The 19,920-nt window shown below is 40.5% G+C and overlaps 1 protein-coding gene across 2 annotated transcripts in view; it reads left to right on the top strand.

The window, feature by feature from the left end:
- Window positions 1–19,920, top strand: part of ITPRID2 (ITPR interacting domain containing 2) — a 78,152-nt gene that overhangs the window by 37,477 nt on the left and 20,755 nt on the right. The window contains exons 1-8 of one of the 2 annotated variants that reach the window (XM_085321990.1): window positions 61–121; window positions 4,141–4,190; window positions 5,052–5,108; window positions 7,645–7,681; window positions 8,972–9,070; window positions 9,583–9,791; window positions 10,717–11,420; window positions 15,064–15,136. In XM_085321990.1, coding sequence (XP_085178116.1) covers window positions 78–121; window positions 4,141–4,190; window positions 5,052–5,108; window positions 7,645–7,681; window positions 8,972–9,070; window positions 9,583–9,791; window positions 10,717–11,420; window positions 15,064–15,136 — 1,273 coding nt within the window. In that variant the 5' untranslated portion in view covers window positions 61–77. Of the gene's footprint in view, window positions 1–60; window positions 122–4,140; window positions 4,191–5,051; window positions 5,109–7,644; window positions 7,682–8,971; window positions 9,071–9,582; window positions 9,792–10,716; window positions 11,421–15,063; window positions 15,137–19,920 lie in introns of those variants that run through there. The other variant, XM_085321999.1, reaches the window with a different exon arrangement.

Genomic DNA, 19,920 nt, shown 5'->3' with positions numbered 1-19,920 from the left:
CGGGGGCTGCCCGCGGCGGGGGCTGCCCGCGGCGGGGGCTGCCCGTGGCGGACTCCGGCACCGAGCGCTGCTGCGGCATGTGGTCGCAGTTGATTCACGAGGCGGGGAGACGGAGCCTAAAGTAAGATTCCCTTACTTTGCACGTGAGGAAATGAAACACAGATTACCGTTTTGCTGATAGGGAGGTGCAGAAGTTAGTTAAAGGATGTAAAGCCCTTTGTGGCTCTTCCACGGAAGTCTTTTAAAGAATAGCTCTGGCGTGTATCTTGTGTTCTGCTAAGAAGGATAAAATTTGCCGTTTCTTTTTAAGGTATCTTAAATTTTACTTTAATAGTATTATTTTAATTTTCATGTAACCTTCCCCTTGCTGCCCCCCCCCCCAACAAAAAAAAAAAACAATTAAATACAGTGTAGTATGAAATGTTGCGGTGTTCTACCCTGGGCTGGCTGGCACTAATATGCAATTCAAACTTGAGTTAGCCTCTAACTCAGTAACGTACAGAGTACATGCCTATACTGTTTATACCTGTGGGAGGTAAGAGCTCAGCTGTTGGAAGTATTGCATAGTCCCTTTTGCTTTAAAATTGCAAAATAGTTGAATTTGTATGTATTATACGTGTGAGCGGTAGCTAGTATATGAAACGATTATTCAGCTTGCGCTGTTATAAAGTGACTCTGTAAATCGTAATGAACGTGCTGAACCGATTCTCTTGCTAACAATGTGCATAGGAAAAGACGACGCTGCAGAAGATGACAGAACAATCCCAAGGATATTATATTGCGTTGTTTGAAAGACAGCAGTTAAAAAGAACAGTTGCTGTGAAAACTTAAAGCTGTTGATTTCCCTGGGAATTATTATTTCTTTAAAAATACTGTGCTTTTTTTTTGCTGTGGAGTTCTGATTGCTACAAAGTATAGGCAGTGCATGCAGACTTGATCTTCTGTTTCTGGTCCATTGCACAACTATGTTGTTATGAGTTAGCTCTATTGCAGAATATAACCGTTACTACAAATGGATGTTCAGTTGCTAAAATGAAGCATTTTCTCTAGCAGAGGTTTTCTAAAAAGTGATTGTTTACATAAGCTTTTGTGAAATGTACACCAGAAGAAAATTTGCACCTTTACATCTGATTTTCTCTTTTGAGTTGATAGTAGTGCAGATGAGTATTAACCCACTGTGTAATAGATCTGCTTATAAGATTTCTTTCTTTGTTTCCAAAAGCATCAACAGTATAATAATTTGGAGAAAAGGAGAATTACTAGTTATCCCCTGATGTTTACGTTAGCAGTTTGGGGCTGTAATTGCTTAGCATCTCTATTCCACATCTGCTTTGCAGAAGGAGGGGGGTGGGGCTCCTAATACATCTCTACCAAATTAAATAGTGTGAGGTACTGAAAAAAAAAAAGACAATGAAAAGCTAATATACTACACACTAAGGATTTTAGAGGCTTAGGAAATGTCTGTTGCCCAAAATTTACTACTTTTTTTTTTTTTTTTGTGAATCTCATCCTTTTGAGAAAAGCATTCTTTTCAAAATATTAGGGAGAAAGAAAGAAAGTAATAGGAAAGCTTACAGAGGTTTTCAGTTTTAAATTTTATGAGGCTAACGTAAGAAACAAAAGTGTTCATATTATATGGACAGAAAAAAGAGAGAATTTTCTTGTCAGTTCTGGGGTACATGTATTATTTTAATTCAGTATATTTGAACTCTCCGAGTAATACAGGGAGTGTTGAGGTATTCAGGAACTATCTCCTGTAGAATATGCAGGAAATGAGTTCTTGAAATGCCTCAGAAAGAAAGAGTGCCTTTTTTTTTTCTCTTCAACTTTAAAATAAACACTTCTGCCTGGATCAGGCTTTAAAAGCTGAGGTTTAAATTGCTTTTACAGCACAGTGCAAAATCCTTGTCTTGTTTCTGAAGATGTCTTACTACAGCTGATAGCCAAGGAAGCAAACCTCTGTGAGGAGAGGCATCCTTGAAGCTCGCAACAAGCCCCGTATGTTCTCCTATTGCCTTGGTACTACCTGGGACCCATGGCAATGTGGGCTGTGGGTAGAGGGGACTCTTCTGTTCTTTTGAACACCAATACTGGAATAAATTATAACCTTATATGTTAAAATAGAATAATATATGAATCACCCCTAGAGAGAGTAAGTGCAAAATTGCAGGATTCTTTGAACCAAGCGCAGGCCAGCTTGTATTGCAGAGCTGGTCTCTGATTTCTGTGATGTTCCCAGTCGTCCGTGCTCTATTTTGCCCAAGCCATTTCACGCAGGCTGTCAGACACGCTGGAGAACCTGCCGTAGCTCAGCAGCAACAGGCTTCCAGCACCCCTTGCCATTTTCTTGGACGCGACGCAGAATAATAAGGTCTCCCAGTCCTGTGTGAGGGTGCTCTGAGATGAACCTGTGTAAGCTGGTTTGTGGACCTTGCCACTGAAAAATATCCTTATACAGAAAGGTAAAACTGTTGCATGCTGTTATCCAAGAGCTTTTTTGGACAGATATTTCTCCCTTGTTTAAACTCATGTGGTCTCTAGTTCTTAAATGCAAATTTTTCAACAGAAAGCCATGGTAAGCAGTTGTGAATAGGTGCAGAAGCAGATGGATAGTTGACAGAGCTTATTTTCTGGTAGCTGCTGACGTGCTGTAGAGGTGATGAACTTCGTTTCTGAGAGAAAATGCCAACTTCAATGCTTACTTTTGCTGTTCTTTGCCAGCTGCTGCAGGAAGCACTGGACTTGGCTGTCAAAGTCACTGCCAGCATTTCTGTATCAAAAAAGAGTGAAATAGCCACAAGGGAAGGAAAGGGGAGAGAATAGGAATGTGCCCATCAAAGCCAGGGACTAAAGAGCAGGCACAGTTATTGCCTCAGAACATAAGACTTGCTGCAGTGTGGAAGGTTTAGACAACATACCCTAACTTGTTTAAAACCCAGAAACAAAGATGCACAGAAATTTGGGAGATCCGGCTCTCATCAAAATTTGTTCTGTCACTCGGAACCTATTCACATGCCTGGATGCTCTTGCTATTTGAAATGTCTGCTCACTATAGCATGAATTTTTTCCTTTGCTTTTAACAGACCTGTTCTCAAGGTTAGCTTGTTACATGTCAGCAGGCTCTGTATGGTAACAGTGAGCTATTTTCAGAGGAAAAAGAGTTGTGAAGTATAAGACCTGTTACAAAACAGCAGATGCAAACTCTTGTTGCTTGATTCGGCCATGGCACCAAAACAAGTACCATATCAGACTACTGTTTACTTTAACAAGTTCTTTGGGCAGGTTTATATGTTTGTCTAATTAAAACCCTAACTGAAACATACATAATACAGGCACATAAATCATCTGCTTTCCTCTTCAAGTATTATATTTCTGAATTTATTTTGGGCTTTGAGAGTTATGCTGCAGTACTTAATGGTGACAGATCTTTGGTTAAACATATCTCTCAGAGACAAGATATAGAAATACTCAGTTAATATCAACAAATTCAGTGTGAATACCAAAAGGGATTGGGCGTGTTGCTGGTGCGGCTTCTGCTACTGTTTTCAGGTGCAATGAAATTCAGCAAATCCACTGTGTTCCAAGGAATAACACCAAAAGAAGTCCTCCAAATAAGAGCTAAAGTAAAGAACCTATAAAATACCAGAACTGGCAAGTGGTAGCTAACAACTGTAAAGATTTTTATCTTGTTTCTGATCAGCAAATACAGCTTTTTGTCTCCTTTCTCCAAAGCCTGAGGTAACTTGATGCTAATAAGTTTCAAATATGGAGAAAAATAGTGACAGCTTTTGACATATAAATTCATTTGAATTAATTTGTTCAAGCACCCATACTCATTTTTACTAGGTTGTTTTCTCAGAGCTCCATGATTTCTTTGACAGATGCCTGCTGATTCTGAAGCTTTGACATTGGCTTGTGTCTCCATGTTCAGTTATTAACATGTTTTGTCATTTTTCCCTATGAAGTATATTTGTTCAGAGGGCTGGGGATTGTTTAGGAAGTTATTGCCAGTCTTTATATGTTTGTGCTTTCTGGGGGCGGAGGGAGGGACAACTGCTGCTATCACAAGCCTATTGCGCGCTGTAAGGAAGGACATGAAGCAGCAAGTTTTTAAACTAGTATTAATCTCTTTGGTTTCAGAACGCCTCTGGGAGCCTCCCTGGATGAGCAAAGCAATCCTCTGTTGAAGGGTAAGGAAAGGCTTTACCTACTGAAACCTTTTTTTAATTGAGAATTGTGCTTTCATGTGCGTTCACCTGCGACTTCAGTTCTTTCAGTGACACAAACGACATCGTCAGCAACGGTGAGTTATTCTCATGGCGAAGCAGTGGTGCCCAGGAAATTGGGGAAGAGCAAAAAGATCCTGATGAAGTCTTTCTTCTGGAGTTTAGTAAGCCTTATAAAAACTCCTAAATGAGCAGAAAGGGGACCTTCGTAATTTTTCTTTCTTGTGAGCTAGCTAGGTTTTCTAGGTTAGCTAGGTAGTCTCTATGTCTAATAACTTAGATTGCCACACCTGAAAATTTTACTATCAGAGCAGGACTGAATACTAAAGTTCAAAGTACAGTGAGAGTTTGCAGGTAGTGACATGGCATAGAGGAATTACTTGCTGTATCTGGAGTCTTCATTTGAAGCCTTATCCTTATATAGGGGGAGAGAAGGGAATGCCTGATCTGAACTCATTTTTTAACTCTGAAACTTCCTGGTAAGGTGTCTGAAGTTTAATGTAACAGCAAAAGGAACAGGTATTTTAGGTATACCTCCAGGTTTGCACTTAAAGTTAACTTGCTCACAGTTTGACTGGGGAGGGTATTGCTGAGCAGGAAACTGAAGCACTGCTGTATTTGTTCTCTTGCACATTAAACTTCCTATGGTATCAAATGTAACTTTCCTTTTCAGTGCATTTTTAGTGTATGAATAATGCAGGATTTGTAAATACAATCTAGTTACATCCTGTTGTATGAACTGTAAGTGTCTTGTTAATATCTTTACTTAAGCTGTTGGACAGAAAATACTGCAATGTTGTTGAGCTGCTAACTGTACATTTGCAGGCATGCTGGTGAGAAATGGAGGAAGTTTTGAAGATGACTTATCCCTGGGAGCTGAAGGTGGGTGTGGCAGGACTATGACTCCTTTTCTAGAAAAAAAAAGCATATTCAGTCAACTGATTTTTATTTTGAAAGGCAGTATTTCCCTTTTGGTCAAAGGTACTTGGTAAAGCTGACTAGAAAACCAGCTGGGAGCACTTAAAAAAAATGTCGCAAGGTTTGCTTTTTAAGTTTATTGGAATATTGGTTTTGTTAAGTATTCTGGTCTAACCTGAGCATCAGAGTCAGCCCTGAGTTCTGTTCTCATTTTCTCTGCTCTCATGCTGTCCTCTCGTTTTAATATCCATAGCAGCAATATAGCCGATAGCACTCACTGAAGCTATGAGAAAGTTTTGTTTAATTTTTTAATTTTTTTCTCTTACTACTTGTTCTTCCTGTCCATGGGTTACTCTTGGCAGTTATGTATGCCTCACTTCCATTGAAACCCTTGGGAGTGGCATGTGCAGGCATATGGAAGGAGGAATGGAATATCAGCCAAGAAGCAAACCTATTAAGAGCTAAGTGCTTTTAAAAATGAAAAATCCCAAAGCTGAGTAAGTATTTTTGAATCAGCCTTGGTATATACCCTGCTGTCAGTAGCTGCCTTCTGTTTCTTTCTTGCTCCTTCCTTTTTTTAAGGGGAAGGAGATGTGGCTGTTCGTGGACTTCCCTTTAGCCAGCTTTCAGTTAGAACTACAATTTCTGAAAAATGTCAGAACTTGTATAGTAGAAAGCCCCTTTCTCCCTAGTAATCTTGCCAGTCTTGCCAAACTAGTGGTGCAGGGCCTGGGAGTGGGAAACAATTTTAATTTTTAAAGACTTTAGACCTGTGAGGAAAGCAGTTGATCTGATAATGCCCTTGATCTGGTAAATTAATCCCTTACTGCAATAGAGTAAATAGGATTAAATTTTCTTTCTGATAGTCTTTTCCACTTGTTAGATTGCCTGCAGTATAAAGATTTCATAGAAGCTCTTTGTTACTCCAAGCTCTAAGCATGTAACCAAGGAAAAAAGAGTGGGTGCATTTTAAATAAATCATGTCCCTTTTTTCCTCATTTTTTTGCTCCTCCCCCCCATAATTATCAAGTATTTCTATTTTTGAGGTAGAAGGTCATTTCCTTCCTTTGCAGATGACACAGGTCTTAGTACGAGAATTGGGGGCTTATTTTCACGTAAGGATGTGGATGCTTCCGCAGTGCTTTGCTTCCCGTCGGAGCGCAGCAGGCGATGACAGAGCTGTTCAGAGCTGTGCCGCCTGCCCTGCCGTACGGCCTCGTTTCGGCTTGTACAAATGGCCTGGCATCGCGCATCCGTCGCTGCGTGAACCCGGTTACCAAGTCAGCACCCTGTGCGCGTTTTACGGGGAGGGCTGGACAAGCACTGTAACACTGACACCTGTGCTGAGCTGCGGAGCGGTTTGAAAACCCGTGGTTTAGCTATTTAAACTAGCTACCAATAAGCCCATATAGCTGGGCCTGGCTTCAGGTCGCATGCAAGCTTTTTCTTCTTCTTTTCTTCTTTTTTAAGTTGGGCAGAGAGAGATGGTTTCTGCATTGTGTATACAGTTGAGTTTCTTAGTGATGTCTCCAAATGAAAAGAAACAAGGGCTGAGGCTGGCATATTTTGCTCTCTGTTGCTTGCTTCTCTTGTGGTGGGACTGGTGTAGGTGCAGGGTTTTCCTGGCAGAGCGTTCGACATAGCAACCCTCCGAACCAGCTATGAGAAGAGTAAAGTTGTAACATCCTTGCCTGTCTCCTGCAGCCAGTTTGTTAATGTTGCGTTGCTGCGTTAGAGGACCGGTAATTAAAGGCAAGGACTTAAATCTCTGGTTTGGCAGGATGTTGATTTTTCTAAACGAATAATGCTGCCTGGGATGCTCGCATGTGGAGCCGAAGTGTTTCAGCTTCAGGAAGATACTGTATTCCATACACAAAAGTGGTGACTGGTGCTTGGTATCGGAAGACTGGCCACCCCGGGAAGCCCTTTTTGTGAGTCCGAGTGACTGGTCTCATCAGCACTGCAGCTGGTGTGTAACTTCTGTTTAGAAATTGCCAGCCTCCAAGCTGAGAACTAGCTGTTGTGATTTAAAGACTGAACGATAAAGTCTCCATGCCTGGACATGGGAGCCAAATTCATTTCCTACGTTCTTTTCTTCTCCTAGCTGAGCAGTCTTTGTGTGCTCTCTTCCTCTCCCTTCCTGTCTGTGGAAGAATCCTTCAGCTGGTGATCATGTCTTATACTGCAAAAAATAAATTGTCTCTCTATATAAAAATTACTAACTTAAAGCATGTAAAATTTCAAGTTAATGTGGTCGATTATAGTACGTAAACTTGTTTCCATGTGAGATTTTATTTTGGACAGAGCCTGAATAAACCAGGTCATCTTTACATCAGCTGGATACTAGAAACACTTGATGATCTGACTGTATGGAAAGATAAAAACCTTGTTTATGTGGTAGTATTCAGAAAAGTGTTCACTGGCTGCTTTTTTTCGTATCAGTTATGAGTAGTGTAATACTGAAGAAGTCTCTATGTAACTTATTCTTGTTTCTGTACAGCTAATCATCTACGGAGTGACACCCAGATGGAAACATGGTAAACATCTCCTTTTTTGTTTGCTTTAGAGAAGTACTTATATTGGAATGACTAAGGGAAAGGGTGCAGTGGAAGTAGTGTAGACTGTCTCAGGAGTAAGGCTGTTTTGTTCAGGTGTGTTTTTGCGAGGAAAAGAGAAGTTACAGGTAGTACGGAAACAGTCAGTATGAAGTGCAGAAAATGCAGATTTTTACTCCTCTAGCAGACCTGATGTAGGGAAAACAGAGGAAAACCAACAAATTTTCTAAGTAATTTAGTATGATTTACCTTCTTTCTTTGGCTCGCTAATCCCTGCCCATTTCAGAAATTTAAAGGGAAAACTTGTTTTACGTTTCAGAGCAGATGCCCTTTCAGAGCGAGGAGGAAGGACTATGAGAGAGGGAAAGAAAGAGAGGTTCCTGCTTTAGAGGGAGCTCCTAGGAGGTACTGTGGCTAAAACTCCTGGAGGGACTCTAGCAAATAAGGGCACAGCCTCCACAGGCAGCTCCCTCCATAGATGGGCTCCATAAAATGGGCTTTTAGGTGAATCTGCTGCATTTCTTAGTGGCTGTTCTGCTCTTTGTGTTAGGACTTAGGCAGTAAAATTCCCCTGCGGAAGGTTTGTCCCAAGAAGAGGTTGGTATCACTGATACGTTTGAGCAAGAGGATACCAGCTAAAGGAGAGGCAACTTCTAGAGATTCAGGGAGGAAATAGTTTGAGACTGAGAAAGAAACTGGCTGGGAATCCTGGTTGGAGGCAGTCTTGCTCTATTTCCTTCGGCCTGGGCTTCCTTATGCTTCGCCGCCGCCTGCCTGGGCGGCCCGCGAGCTCTTCGCTGCTGACGGGTCGCAGCCTCCGTCGCGCTGCAGGAAGCAGTGGGAGTGAGGCAGCCGAAAGCCGCTCTGCAGCCAGCGGCGAGGTGGGACTAGGCAGCGGGCCGCTCGTGGGGGTCCCATCGGAGGCGGTAGCAGTGCAGGGAAGGGAAGGACGCTGAGGTCGGGCTTCCTCCTTGGAGGTGGGTGGGAGCCGGTGGGGAGGGACAGTGCTGCAAAGAGCAGGAGCTTGTTTTCTCGTCTTGCGTTTGCCTTCAGTTTCTTAAGAGTATTCATATGTTTTTACGGAGGTGTCTCAGTTTTGTTACTCCAGTGTTATTCCATTTCAATAAATGACATGGCTAATATAAACCAGATAACATTGAACAGGAAAAGAGAAATTCAGCAGGATTGGAGACTTCGTTCTCCTCAGACTGAGAATTGAATTACTGAAAGAAACCAGTTTATCACAGTGGTCTTCTCCATTTGTCTTGACAGCAATGGTATGTTGGCGAAGGAGAGAAGACTTCAGTTTCACCAGAAGGGGAGAAGTATGAACTCCACAGGGTCTGGAAAAAGCAGTGCAACTGTTTCAAGGTAAAAGAGTATTATACTTTGAAGGTCATGGCACAGTTCAGTGGAATTTGGCACTGTTTTGCTGGCAAAATTTCTTCTGTTCCTAACTTAAATAGGTTTGGCTTGATTTGTATGTATTGTTGTATTTAGTAGCTGAGAAGGGAATTTTCATTTGGTTGCTTGAAAAACTGCTATTTATTTTCATTTGTGATTCACAGTAAATAATTACAAATGGACCTAAACCTTAACGTTTGAAATCTTAATGCTGTTTTAAAATCAGTGATCTGCAGAATAAGGGTTGCCTTTAATAAATAACAAGATCAGATTGGAAATGCAGCTGTGCTGATGTTTGTGGTGGCATGAACTAACATTTCAGATGCAGATATCTCCAAAATTATTTCCTAAAATCAACAGAGCTGTAGGAGTCAAAAGTTCAATAGGCAGAGCTGGATGGTGAGCTGAGTTAATAATTGAGCAGAAGAGGCAGTGTCTTAAAAGGAGACACGTGGATAGCAAACATCTTTTCATTTTAGTGTTTCTGAATTACTGGAGCTTTATGAGGAAGACCCAGAAGAAGTGCTCTATAACCTTGGATTTGGAAGAGATGAACCAGATATTGCTTCAAAAATTCCAGCAAGATTTTTTAATTCATCATCGTTTGCCAGAGGGATAGATATCAAAGTGTTTCTGAATGCTCAAATGCAGCGCATGGAAGTGGAAAATCCAAATTTTGCTTTAACAAGTAAGTATGTTTTTAAAGTAAAGTTTATTATCATTTTGCTTTTAAAGTACGTAAACAACCTCAAAAGAAAATCTTTATCTAGTGTGCCTGCAAAAAACCCTTTACAATCTGAAAATGAAATTCCATTCAGAATCTGTAATAAAAATCTTGCTTCGTTTTAATTATGGCAAGCAGTGACCATTAGTGTTATACAACTGGGGATGAAGGAAATAGATTTATAGTGAGGAGGAAAGTAAAAGGCATCGTGTAAGACCTGTTGGTTTCTCTTGTGTGTATTGTTCTTCTCTTGCTTCTAAGCCTAACTGCCGATGTAGCTATTTATAGCACTGAAACAAATAGAAATACCTGTCTTTCATGAGTTCTTCAGTATCAGGTGAGATTTTTGAAAGCACTCAGCGTGACCTACTTCTGTAGTTGTTAAAATCTGTGCCAGTATCTCCACTGACTTTGCTGGGAGCTTTGTTCAGTCAGTAATGAATGTTTCTGAAACGCAGGCGTAGCTGAAATGTCCTGTTGTAGATGGGAGACGGCAATCAAAGTAATCTCTTTTTCTTGTTCTTGCTAGCACTTTGTAAATTAATTTCGAATTGCATACCTTTGTCCGTTCTTGTTTTGTGAAAGCTGCCCATGCTGTTTTCTTTGTGCATTTATCAAGTGATCTGGCAGAGATTTTTCTGTTCCTTAATACTGTATGGTATCTGTTTCAGGTTACAGGACTAGACAGCATTTGGTCAATCTTGGGGATCCTTCATATAAGAAGGAGATTTCAGGTGGGCTGAGGGACAGGTTATGGTGAAAACTTCACTCTCAAATGCGAAGACAGGAGCTATCTGTGAACAGTCACGTAGAGCTTGATCAACTGTTCTGAGTTGTGGTGACACCAGACCTTCTTGTAAACTTTGCCTTATGCTTTGTTCTCGTGCAGGTCGTTTTCGTCAGATTGAAGTGCTTACTACTGTGGCCAATGCCTTTTCTTCTTTATATTCTCAAGTATCTGGGACTCCATTACAGAAAATTGGCAGTATGAATTCAGTGTCTTCCAGCAAAGAGGCATCCAGCCCTCCCCCTTTAAACCGAAGCAATACAGCCAGTCGACTAATGAAGACCTTGTCAAAGCTCAATCTGTGTGGTGCACAGCAGGCAGAGGGTGGCAGCTGCTCAACTCCGTCACCTGTTGACAAAGGGAAAAGTCCAGTGGAACTAGGGAGTGAGGAAAATGATGTTAAAAATGAATCTAAATTACCAAAACACTCTAAAAAGAAAGACTCCTCTTCTTTGCTGGCTACTGTAAAGGAGGAGATGGCCACTTATCAGACAAATACTGCAGACATACACAAACCTGCAAGTCTTCCTGCTGGAACTAATGATATGCAGGAGAGCACTGTGCCCTCAGCAGATGTGCCAAATAGCAAGTTGGCAAGCCCCCGGCACAGATCATGTGAAGAATCTCATCTTCTGGACTCTCCTAACCTTAGCAGTGATTCTAATACATCTAGTGAGTCGGAAAGTAGCAGTCAAATACAAAGGCCTCGTATGTCTTCGTCAGGTAAAGAATCCTGCGCTCCTATAGCAAATCCATCCATAATGAATCTAATGCTGCCACAGAAGGACTCCTTTGAGATGGAAGAGGTAGGTAGAAATAAATGTCTTTGGTTTTGCATGCGGTTTACACAGTATAGTGGTTGACAGCAGAGAAATGTTCCCTCCGATGCGTTTGATGGTGTTTTCTCATGAATGCGTTTCTCAGGAATGCATTCTCATGAAGCATTTCTCAGGAATGCTTCAGATTCTCTGAATGATAAGAAAATTGTCACTTTCTCTTGAAAGACTAATCAGTCTTCCCATTGAAATGACTTTATTTTATTATTCCTGATAATCTACATGAATCTTCTCATTCTTTTTCGATTGAGTTAAGGTGATTACAGTCACTGACAAAATTTCATATGAACTTTTCCATTCCTAAACGACCTTTTCCGGTGAAAAGTAGATGTAGGTTGTGCTGTATATACGTAAAAGACTTTGCTTTTAAATTTTTACTTTGTTTAAATTGCTTTCTGTAAGTATTTACTTATTGTTGCCTAAAAGTACATTCAGTTTATCAGTTGTTCCTGGTTAAGGATAAATTTATGGATGAAACAAGAGCCTTTTGCATTAAAGGGCAAAGGGCTATCGTGTAGGGTAAGGTTCTCATCTCAGGTAGGTTTGGTTTGATGACAGTCTACTGCATGTTGCCTTGTTTATTCTTGAAGAACCGGTGTACTAGAAGTAATGTTTGACTTGCCTTTTGCTGTGGCTTAGTTACAAATTCTGTTAGCTGTGTGTTGCTATTCATAAATGCATTTATCCATTTTATTTCTGTGATAATTTTCCCAAAGGGATTTTACTCAGGTTTCTGTAAGTGATTTGTTTATTAGGCTAGTAAATGTGCAGCCTACAAATTCAAAAATGCAATTTTCTGCATAGACTCGCCCTTTCAATTACAAGATCTGTCTGAAGTCAGCAGATGTTTTTGTGGACACATTTCTAAGTGGCCGTTGTTGAAAAAGTTAACTGCTGAATTGTTATCCATGTGAAATAGTTATGTGAAATGAAGGATTGGCATCCTGTTGTTGAAAAGGGTGAAGAAAATAGGTGAATAGAAAACTCCTGAAGTCTTGCAGCAAATGGCAAAGGCTATTTTCAATTTTGCAGACACTGTGTGTAATGTAGTACTGGCGTTGCAGGTTTTTGAGGTCCTTTTAGAGAAACTAAAGTTGTTGCTGAAGGCACTTCTCAAGTAGAGAGAAGTAGCCCAGCCTCTCTCAGTTCCTGCCATTTGTCTGTACCTGTGCCATCACCGACCTGTTGTGTGGCCATCTACTGAACCAGAACAAGGAACAGATCCAGCTGAGGGGGGGAAAAAGAAACCCGGCGTGTTCCGATTTTCTTTATTTTTCCTGGCCTAATTTTCAGCTGGATTATTTTCTTGATCCAGTTCGTGTAGCTACGCAGATGTTTGTGTTGGCGCAAAGGGAGCGGTCTGTGTGGTGATGCGTTTTGCTACGTTCTTGATAGTCAGGCTGGTTTCACACACCCCAGGGGAGAAACGCGTTTCCTGGTTTTTGTCACTCTTGAGCAAAGTGAAACAAACAAACAAAAAGCCAGGCAGCTTCCCTGGAATTTTCTTTCAGAGTAAGTTGGACTGTAAAGGGTTATGAAATGAAGACAACTTCGACTAAATTCTGTACAAGCCAAACGCAATGCGTTTGCGAAGTTTTGGTTGACATACTTTGCAGCGTTGCCAGTGCATAAACACAGCTGTTTTGGCAAGCCGACATATGATGTGGGATGGAATTGTGGTGAATTTTTGTTTACGCAATATAACGTATACATATCAACTGCTTTCAGATTCCTGGGAGAGATTCGGTTTTGGTAAAGAAACTTTAGAACAATACCTGGCAGCTTGATTTTTTAATTTTTTTTTTTTATTTTTTATTTCCCCCTGCGTGTCTCTAACTGGGGTATAAAGAGCAATAAGCCGTGTTAGCAGTGGTGACAGTAGCTCCTCCCACTGTGCTCCCAGCTTGGTTTGGAGTGCAGTCATACACGAAAAGAGGACTGATACAGTGAGGAAGCTCTTTCCACACTTGCTAGTGCCTCAGCGTCTCGGGCACCGCTAGGAAGTGTGCTGCCGTGAAGATAGCTAGCGCGGCGTGAGTCAGGGCAGGATTTCCCCCCAACACCCTCTCCCGAGTGAGCCAGTTGGAACCGCTAAGGCCATTAAGTCCATGTTGGCTAAAGAGAAGGGGAAGGAGAAGGGGCGACTGCTGTGAGCTGCGGTTGCCGCGTAGCCAACATAACCGGGTGCTGCATCTCGGCCAAGGACAGCAGGTGGAAGGTATTTAGATGAGAAGGGGCTGGGCTGTCCGGAGGCTGCAAATTTAGCTGTTGGAAACTGGGAGGTTGAGGAGAATCAAGATACATTTCCTGGAAGGCCAGTCCAGTCAAGGATCCTGTAAGATTATTTGTTATTGTTACTGTTTTTTTTTTTTTTAATAAGGACGGATTGCATAAATTTAACTGATGAGCTGCCTCTATACTGCATTTTCATAAAATAATCATTCACCCTTTTGGTACAGCCTTCATCTCCTACAAGAATAGGAACCTCTCTATTTATTGTACAAGAGTAATTCACTTACTAATGGTGAAGAGTTCAGGCTGAGTACCTCTTGAATCGCTTAGGTTTGAGAGGATGCACCCTTGTGGATGCAGTGCGCACTGTTTGGGATTTAAAACATTAGTATCCTGATTTTGGATTTTTAAGTTTTTCACAAATGGAGGTGAAGTTGTTACTGCTTGAAATGCTTCCATTGCTTAATTTTGAAATTAGGCAGGCAGTCTGTTAGAGGGAAGGGTGGGAGGGTTATTATTTTTAGTTTGGACTTGCATGTGAACCATTGGGTTTTTTGTAGCGCACAAAAGAGAAAATGCGTTCTAGCTTTCAAACTAAACAAAGGCCTTCCTGTTCAAATTTCAAACTTATTCTTTTCATTGTTTTAACAGTTGTCCAAGAACTGCTTTCTTAATAAGACTGTTTCATAAAATAATGAAGTAACAGGATTAATTTTCCATATATTGTAGTTTTAAGTTTTCTTATGGTTCTGAACGCGTTATTTGCCTTTTCTTGTACTGGAAAATATGGGAAGTATTTCCACAAGTAATAACGTAATGAAGTCTGGAGTAGGTTTTGGCAGGGCCTCAGTTGTTGTGGAGGGTTGGTGGCTCACATGCCTTGGAGAAATACCTGGTAGTGCAGCAGACGACACTGCTCATGTGCTGATCTCTTCATATACTTCTTCATATACTTTATCTAAATGTATTTTGGTTGTTCTTTCTATTCAAATAAGGGGCCAAGAATGCCAAATGGAAAAGACAGTACTAGAGTAAAGATGTTTAAAGATGTTTTCATGCTCTTATTTCAGTCTTTTGCCAAAGGGGAACTGAGAATTCAGTACTGTCATAGCTCTCTCTGCATAATGAGTGTGATTGAAGGGGAACTGTGCTCTGGTGTGCCTCTTTAAGAGGTACACTACTCTGAGAACCACTGTTGTCTTACAGGGACATTACTGAATAGCTGAAATAATATTGTTTGGTTGGTGGACGTAGCATTTGCTGTGTCTTCCATTATGGGTCGTTGGATTTTAAAAAAACTTCTACAGTATATGCAGTTCAGGCATTCTGAAGCACAGAAATGTGTTTCAGCAGGTCTCAAAATATTTGTCTCTTTTTATAGATACAGAGCACAGAGGAGGATCTACCACATGTTCCAACTTCTCACCAGCTGGTAGTGGCCAAATCAAGGAAAGGTAAGTAGACTCCTGTTCCTAGGAGATGGCAATCTGCTGCATGTCCTGACATCCCTGAAATGCCAATTCAGATATTTAAAACCTCCAATTTTTTTTTCTCCTTAGAAGAAGAAGAAAAAAAGGGGGAGGGGGATCTGTTTCCTTTTCAGTTACACTTAAAATCTTAGAACATTGTTGCAAAGTGGCACCCAAATTACAGGCAAGAAGGGCAGCCGTTTAACCTCAGTGACTGTTTTGACTTTTGTACTGTTGATGATAGCTCAGAGAAACTGGAATTTAGTTCAGGTTGTACGGGATTTTTTTCCCTAGTAAATCCTGTAATTTAAGGTAGCCATTTAAACTAAAACTGTCATTGTAAACCTAAATTGTATGATACATTCAGCTGTCTTCTGTATGCTACTGCTCCATGTGTGTGCTAGCTGCACAAAGAACCAGTGTTTCTACACCCACGTGGAAGTCGTAGTCCTTCAAATGACCAACTCTATGCACTGGCTTTTGTAGCCTGTTTGGTTTGTGCTTTCATCTCAAGCTATTGTTTATATTTTATGGCTTGAGAGAGGGCAAGGCTGATGTTTAAATTCATTTTGTGATAGTTGCTGGTTTTTATCCTATCTTGCCAAGTGAAGCTGGTTCTTCGGCAGATACGATTAAAGAAGAACTAGAGCTTATTGTATTTAGTGAGATGCTTGGCTTTGCAATTTCTATGTGGCTAGCCAGTTGTGTTTCCTGAAGAATGTGAAAGAGAAAGGGTAACAACTGAAGAGTTCATTTATTTGCTGTTTCATAAATGAATTGACAGTCTTGTGAACTCTCAGCTAAATTGCATTAATATGGTTAAGCATGCTCTGGACTAAGCTCTGAAGGCTAATGACCGGTTATTAGGAATGACTTGTTTTACAGATTCAGCAGTATTTTGTAGAACACAGAGTTGCACTTGCTGGTGTTTCTGTTTTGAATATAGGTCAGAAGGAGGGCCTGCCAGAAATTGCATCTCTAAATGTTCCCAGCATTTCCTGCTTGGTTGTTTTTTTAAAGTTTATGATTACATGCTGTCAAGCAATTGCATGCTTTAGGTTAAAGGCCTGGGCAATAAGTTAGTGCAGGCAATGTGTTAGAGATGCACCCTTACAAGTAAGGTTTCTTGTTTGCCAGGCCTCAGTAGTTATAGGAAGGGTTTTTCACATGAAGAAAACTTAAGGAATTAGGAGCTACAATGAAGGAGTAGAAAAGTACTTTTTTTCCTCTCCCTCTCCTTCTAAAATTTTGATTTTGTGCTTTGTATTCCTGTTGTTATCTTATCTCCTTTTTACTGAATGCAGGGAAGAATATGGTGCTATGTTTACCTGTTAAAAAGCACCAGGCAGTTCTAGCAACAGGTTTCAGTATGGCAGGAGCAGGGCATGCTGTCTCACGTTTTCCCCCTAGTGTTTCCCACCCATTTCTGAACCCACTTTGTTTTCATGCCATTGTAGCCTAAAGTTCTCAGCTGACTTATCTAATAAAGAGGTCAGAGCCGATGGTAGAGCCACACAGTCACCCAAAATCTTGGACCAACATTTTATTTAACCTGGAAGATGTGGAATTCTTACGATGTTGTTCTGTGAAATTGCCAAAAAGAAAAGCATTTGGTGGGGAGCTTACCCAAAACTTTGAAAAATACTAGTCAGTTTTTTTGCAGGATGTCCAGCATGAGACAATGTAGAGGCCTGTTTTCTTGAAGAGCAAGTGCTCACCAAATAGAAGACATCCAAAATTAATGCACACTGAAAATACTGGCCATTGGATCTGAATGTGACATTCTGGTCTCACTAGCAATCTTTTGAAATGGGTTCAGCGTGAAATTCAAGTGCTGGTCTTCTGTAAGAGTGTGACTTCAGGTGATGATTGTCGTACAGGCTCACCTCTTCCGATGAATTTAGCTCTGCCCTACATGACTATGGGGCCTACAAACAAAAAGTTGTTCCACATTAATGTTTCCCCTCTAGATACAGATTTGTCCTTTTTTTCATGTAAGGGTATTTCTGTGTCTGTTAGCAGGGTTAGTGCTGTTCAGTACAGAATGTTATAAACATTGGAATGTCTTTTTATTTCTGCAGAGAGAGCTGTGGATGATTTCTTTGACATTTACAACAGTTTGTAAGGCGTTTTTAAGAGGGTCTGTAATAAGATGTGAGGTATTTGAATAAAAAAAAATTTCTTTGCCGCTGAAATATTCTGGAGACAGTTAAGACATTCCTGAAGAAGTCTTTCAAGCAAAAGGTGCTTGAAAATGGCTTGCAAGTTATTGTTTTGTTGTAGTAATGTCTCTGTTAAACACTTCTTAGGAGATACAGAGAAATCCATATCATATTGACTGGCTCAAAGTACTTTTTAGGTTTTGTCTTACAAATAGTATTGAACTAGTTTATCCATTATGCCCAAAACTGGAATTCTGGTCTTTGTTATTACAAATATGAAATGTAGATGTGCTTTTGCATGTGTGTGTGTGGTTTTTTTTTGTTTTTGTTTTTTTAAGGGACACAGTAGAGAAGAATGAAAAGCTTCAGTTGCTTTGCACTGTAAACATGCAGTGCTGCTAAATGTCCACTTTAAAAAAAAAAAAAAAAAAAAGTATTCCAAAGTTATCTGGAAGGAAGCTTTGTTAGTTAGAAAACAAAATTCTTCATGACGTATTTATACAGCAGCGCTTTCCATTCCAAAAATGCCCAACAAAAAGGACAAATGTAGGTACAACACATAGAGAACAAAGTATTCTCCAAGCATTGTGATTTGTAAGCATCTAGTTGCTGACATCAATGGCTTTGTGAAATTTTGAATAGTTGCAAAGCTGTTTCTCCTAAGGTGACTTGCACTGATAGGCAAAAGCAGTAATTAATTTTGAAAATTCAATCCTTAAAAGTGAAGAATGCATATCGGCACTTTCTATCCTTTACTATATTATCATATTTATAGCTCTTTATAAGTGCAGCTCCATAGTAGAGTGAAGATGGGGGAGTGAGAGAATACACTGAGAACAGAATTTGTATTCTGGAGGAGTCTGTGCCTAGCTGACCAGAAGCTAAGAAATTCTCAGGCACTCTGAAAAGTTATTGCGGCAATACTCCCTACTGGGCTGGTTTTGGTAGTCCTGTGGTGCAGTGTGTGACAAATACTGGGAAAAGAGCAGTAGTACCTTTACTCTTGTAATGGGATGCTTTGCAGCCAAGTTGGAAAAGTCAATTTATTAATAATCTCGTAAAATACAAAGTGCATTAGAGCTTTGCCAGTACTGCAGATGCAAGAGGCATAAATGTTACAAAAGCTTTGTAGGCAGCTTCTGTGTATTTCTCCTCCTTTCCTATGTCAGAAGTAGTGACGCAGAATGTTTAAGATGAGTATTTGATAGGACTGTTTTGGAATGGTGAGAACCACGGTCCACTGGTAGCTGAATATTATTGTGCAGTAGATAACACTGAATTATTCCGTTATTTGATAATGATTAATCTGTGCTCTTGAGTTTCATAAACGGTAGACTTGTTTCTTCATCATCCATTTTTGTTTAGAACTTTGTCAGCTTACTTGATATATTTCCGCATAGCCACTTTCTCTGGCATGTATTCAGCATCTAAAAATATTTTCTTGTTTTATAGAGCTTAAAACAATCATCCAAAGGGCATTTTTGTTTTGTGCTCGGTTCAACTGGGACGTGCATTTGATTGTTCTTTTTTTTTTTTTCTTTCTTTTTTCATCTTGGCTGGTTCCTTTTCCCACACTTTCCTCTCTCCTTATTATACTAGCTCTGGCCTACTCCTACTAGTTGAGAAGATTTTCTCTACATAATGTTGATGGTAGCCTCAGGCTACAAGGTTGGCATTGTGCAGTGAGCTTTTTCTGGCAGGTATAATTGCATTAGTGGAGGTACTTGGAAGGCTGCTGAGATCAGAGAAGAGTGCTGTGCTATTGTAGTTCTTTGTTTTATGTGGAGGAAACTGTCTTTTACTCAACCTTACTGGCAAAAGAGTGTTCATGTTTTTCTTGGTCAAGGGGTGAAGCCATTTGAGCCTGTACAACTCAGCCCTTGGTGCCAAGTTGTTTTGTGTTCAAAATGAAGAGAGAGGATCCGTATCTGATCACAACCTGCTTCTCTTCAGGCTCTCTGTTGCTAGGAGCTGTTTTAACCAAGATCAGAATGTAATTAATTGTTCGTTGTTTTGTTTTGTTTTTTAATGCTTTGCCCTCAGCTGCCTGAATTGGAGATGTCCAGGAGCTGTGGAGTGGGTTGAATATCTGGATCAGTAGCTGACAGGGAGGGTGGGATACAATTACATATTGCTATACCCCAATGTAGTAGTAAATATTTATAGTCTGTACATAGCCAAACTCTGCCATTCATTGGCCAAACAGAAGCTATTTCACTACTGAAGTAGCAGAGATTCCTGTTCCTTAAAGTGTTCGCTGCACCTACATGATATAGCAGATCATTCTGGAGAACGTGAAGGAGGCAAAGGTGAGGTATGGTAGGAAAAGATTTGATACTTACAAAAAAGTCTTCTCTGATTAGCTTTAAAACATTCCAAAAAACTCCTAGCACCTTTGCAACACTGCAACAGGCTGCGTAAAAGGGGTGTCTCTTTAGGTGTCACCAAGGCTGTCCGAGGCCCTACATGCTGTACAAGGCTGTAGGCATGTGTTGGACTGGCCACTTGGCTGACAGTATCTGTCATGTAAAGCTGTCAAGGCATGTGCATAAACAACAAATCCTGTGGAAAATGATCTGAAACACTGATTTTGACTTTAGTACTGTG

Source organism: Rhea americana, unplaced genomic scaffold (genome assembly GCF_003343005.1).
Source record: "Rhea americana isolate MKP2758 unplaced genomic scaffold, rheAme1 scaffold_12, whole genome shotgun sequence".
NCBI lineage: Eukaryota > Metazoa > Chordata > Aves > Rheiformes > Rheidae > Rhea > Rhea americana.
Note: the sequence above shows the minus strand (reverse complement) of the source record. Positions and strands in the feature narration are given on the sequence as shown.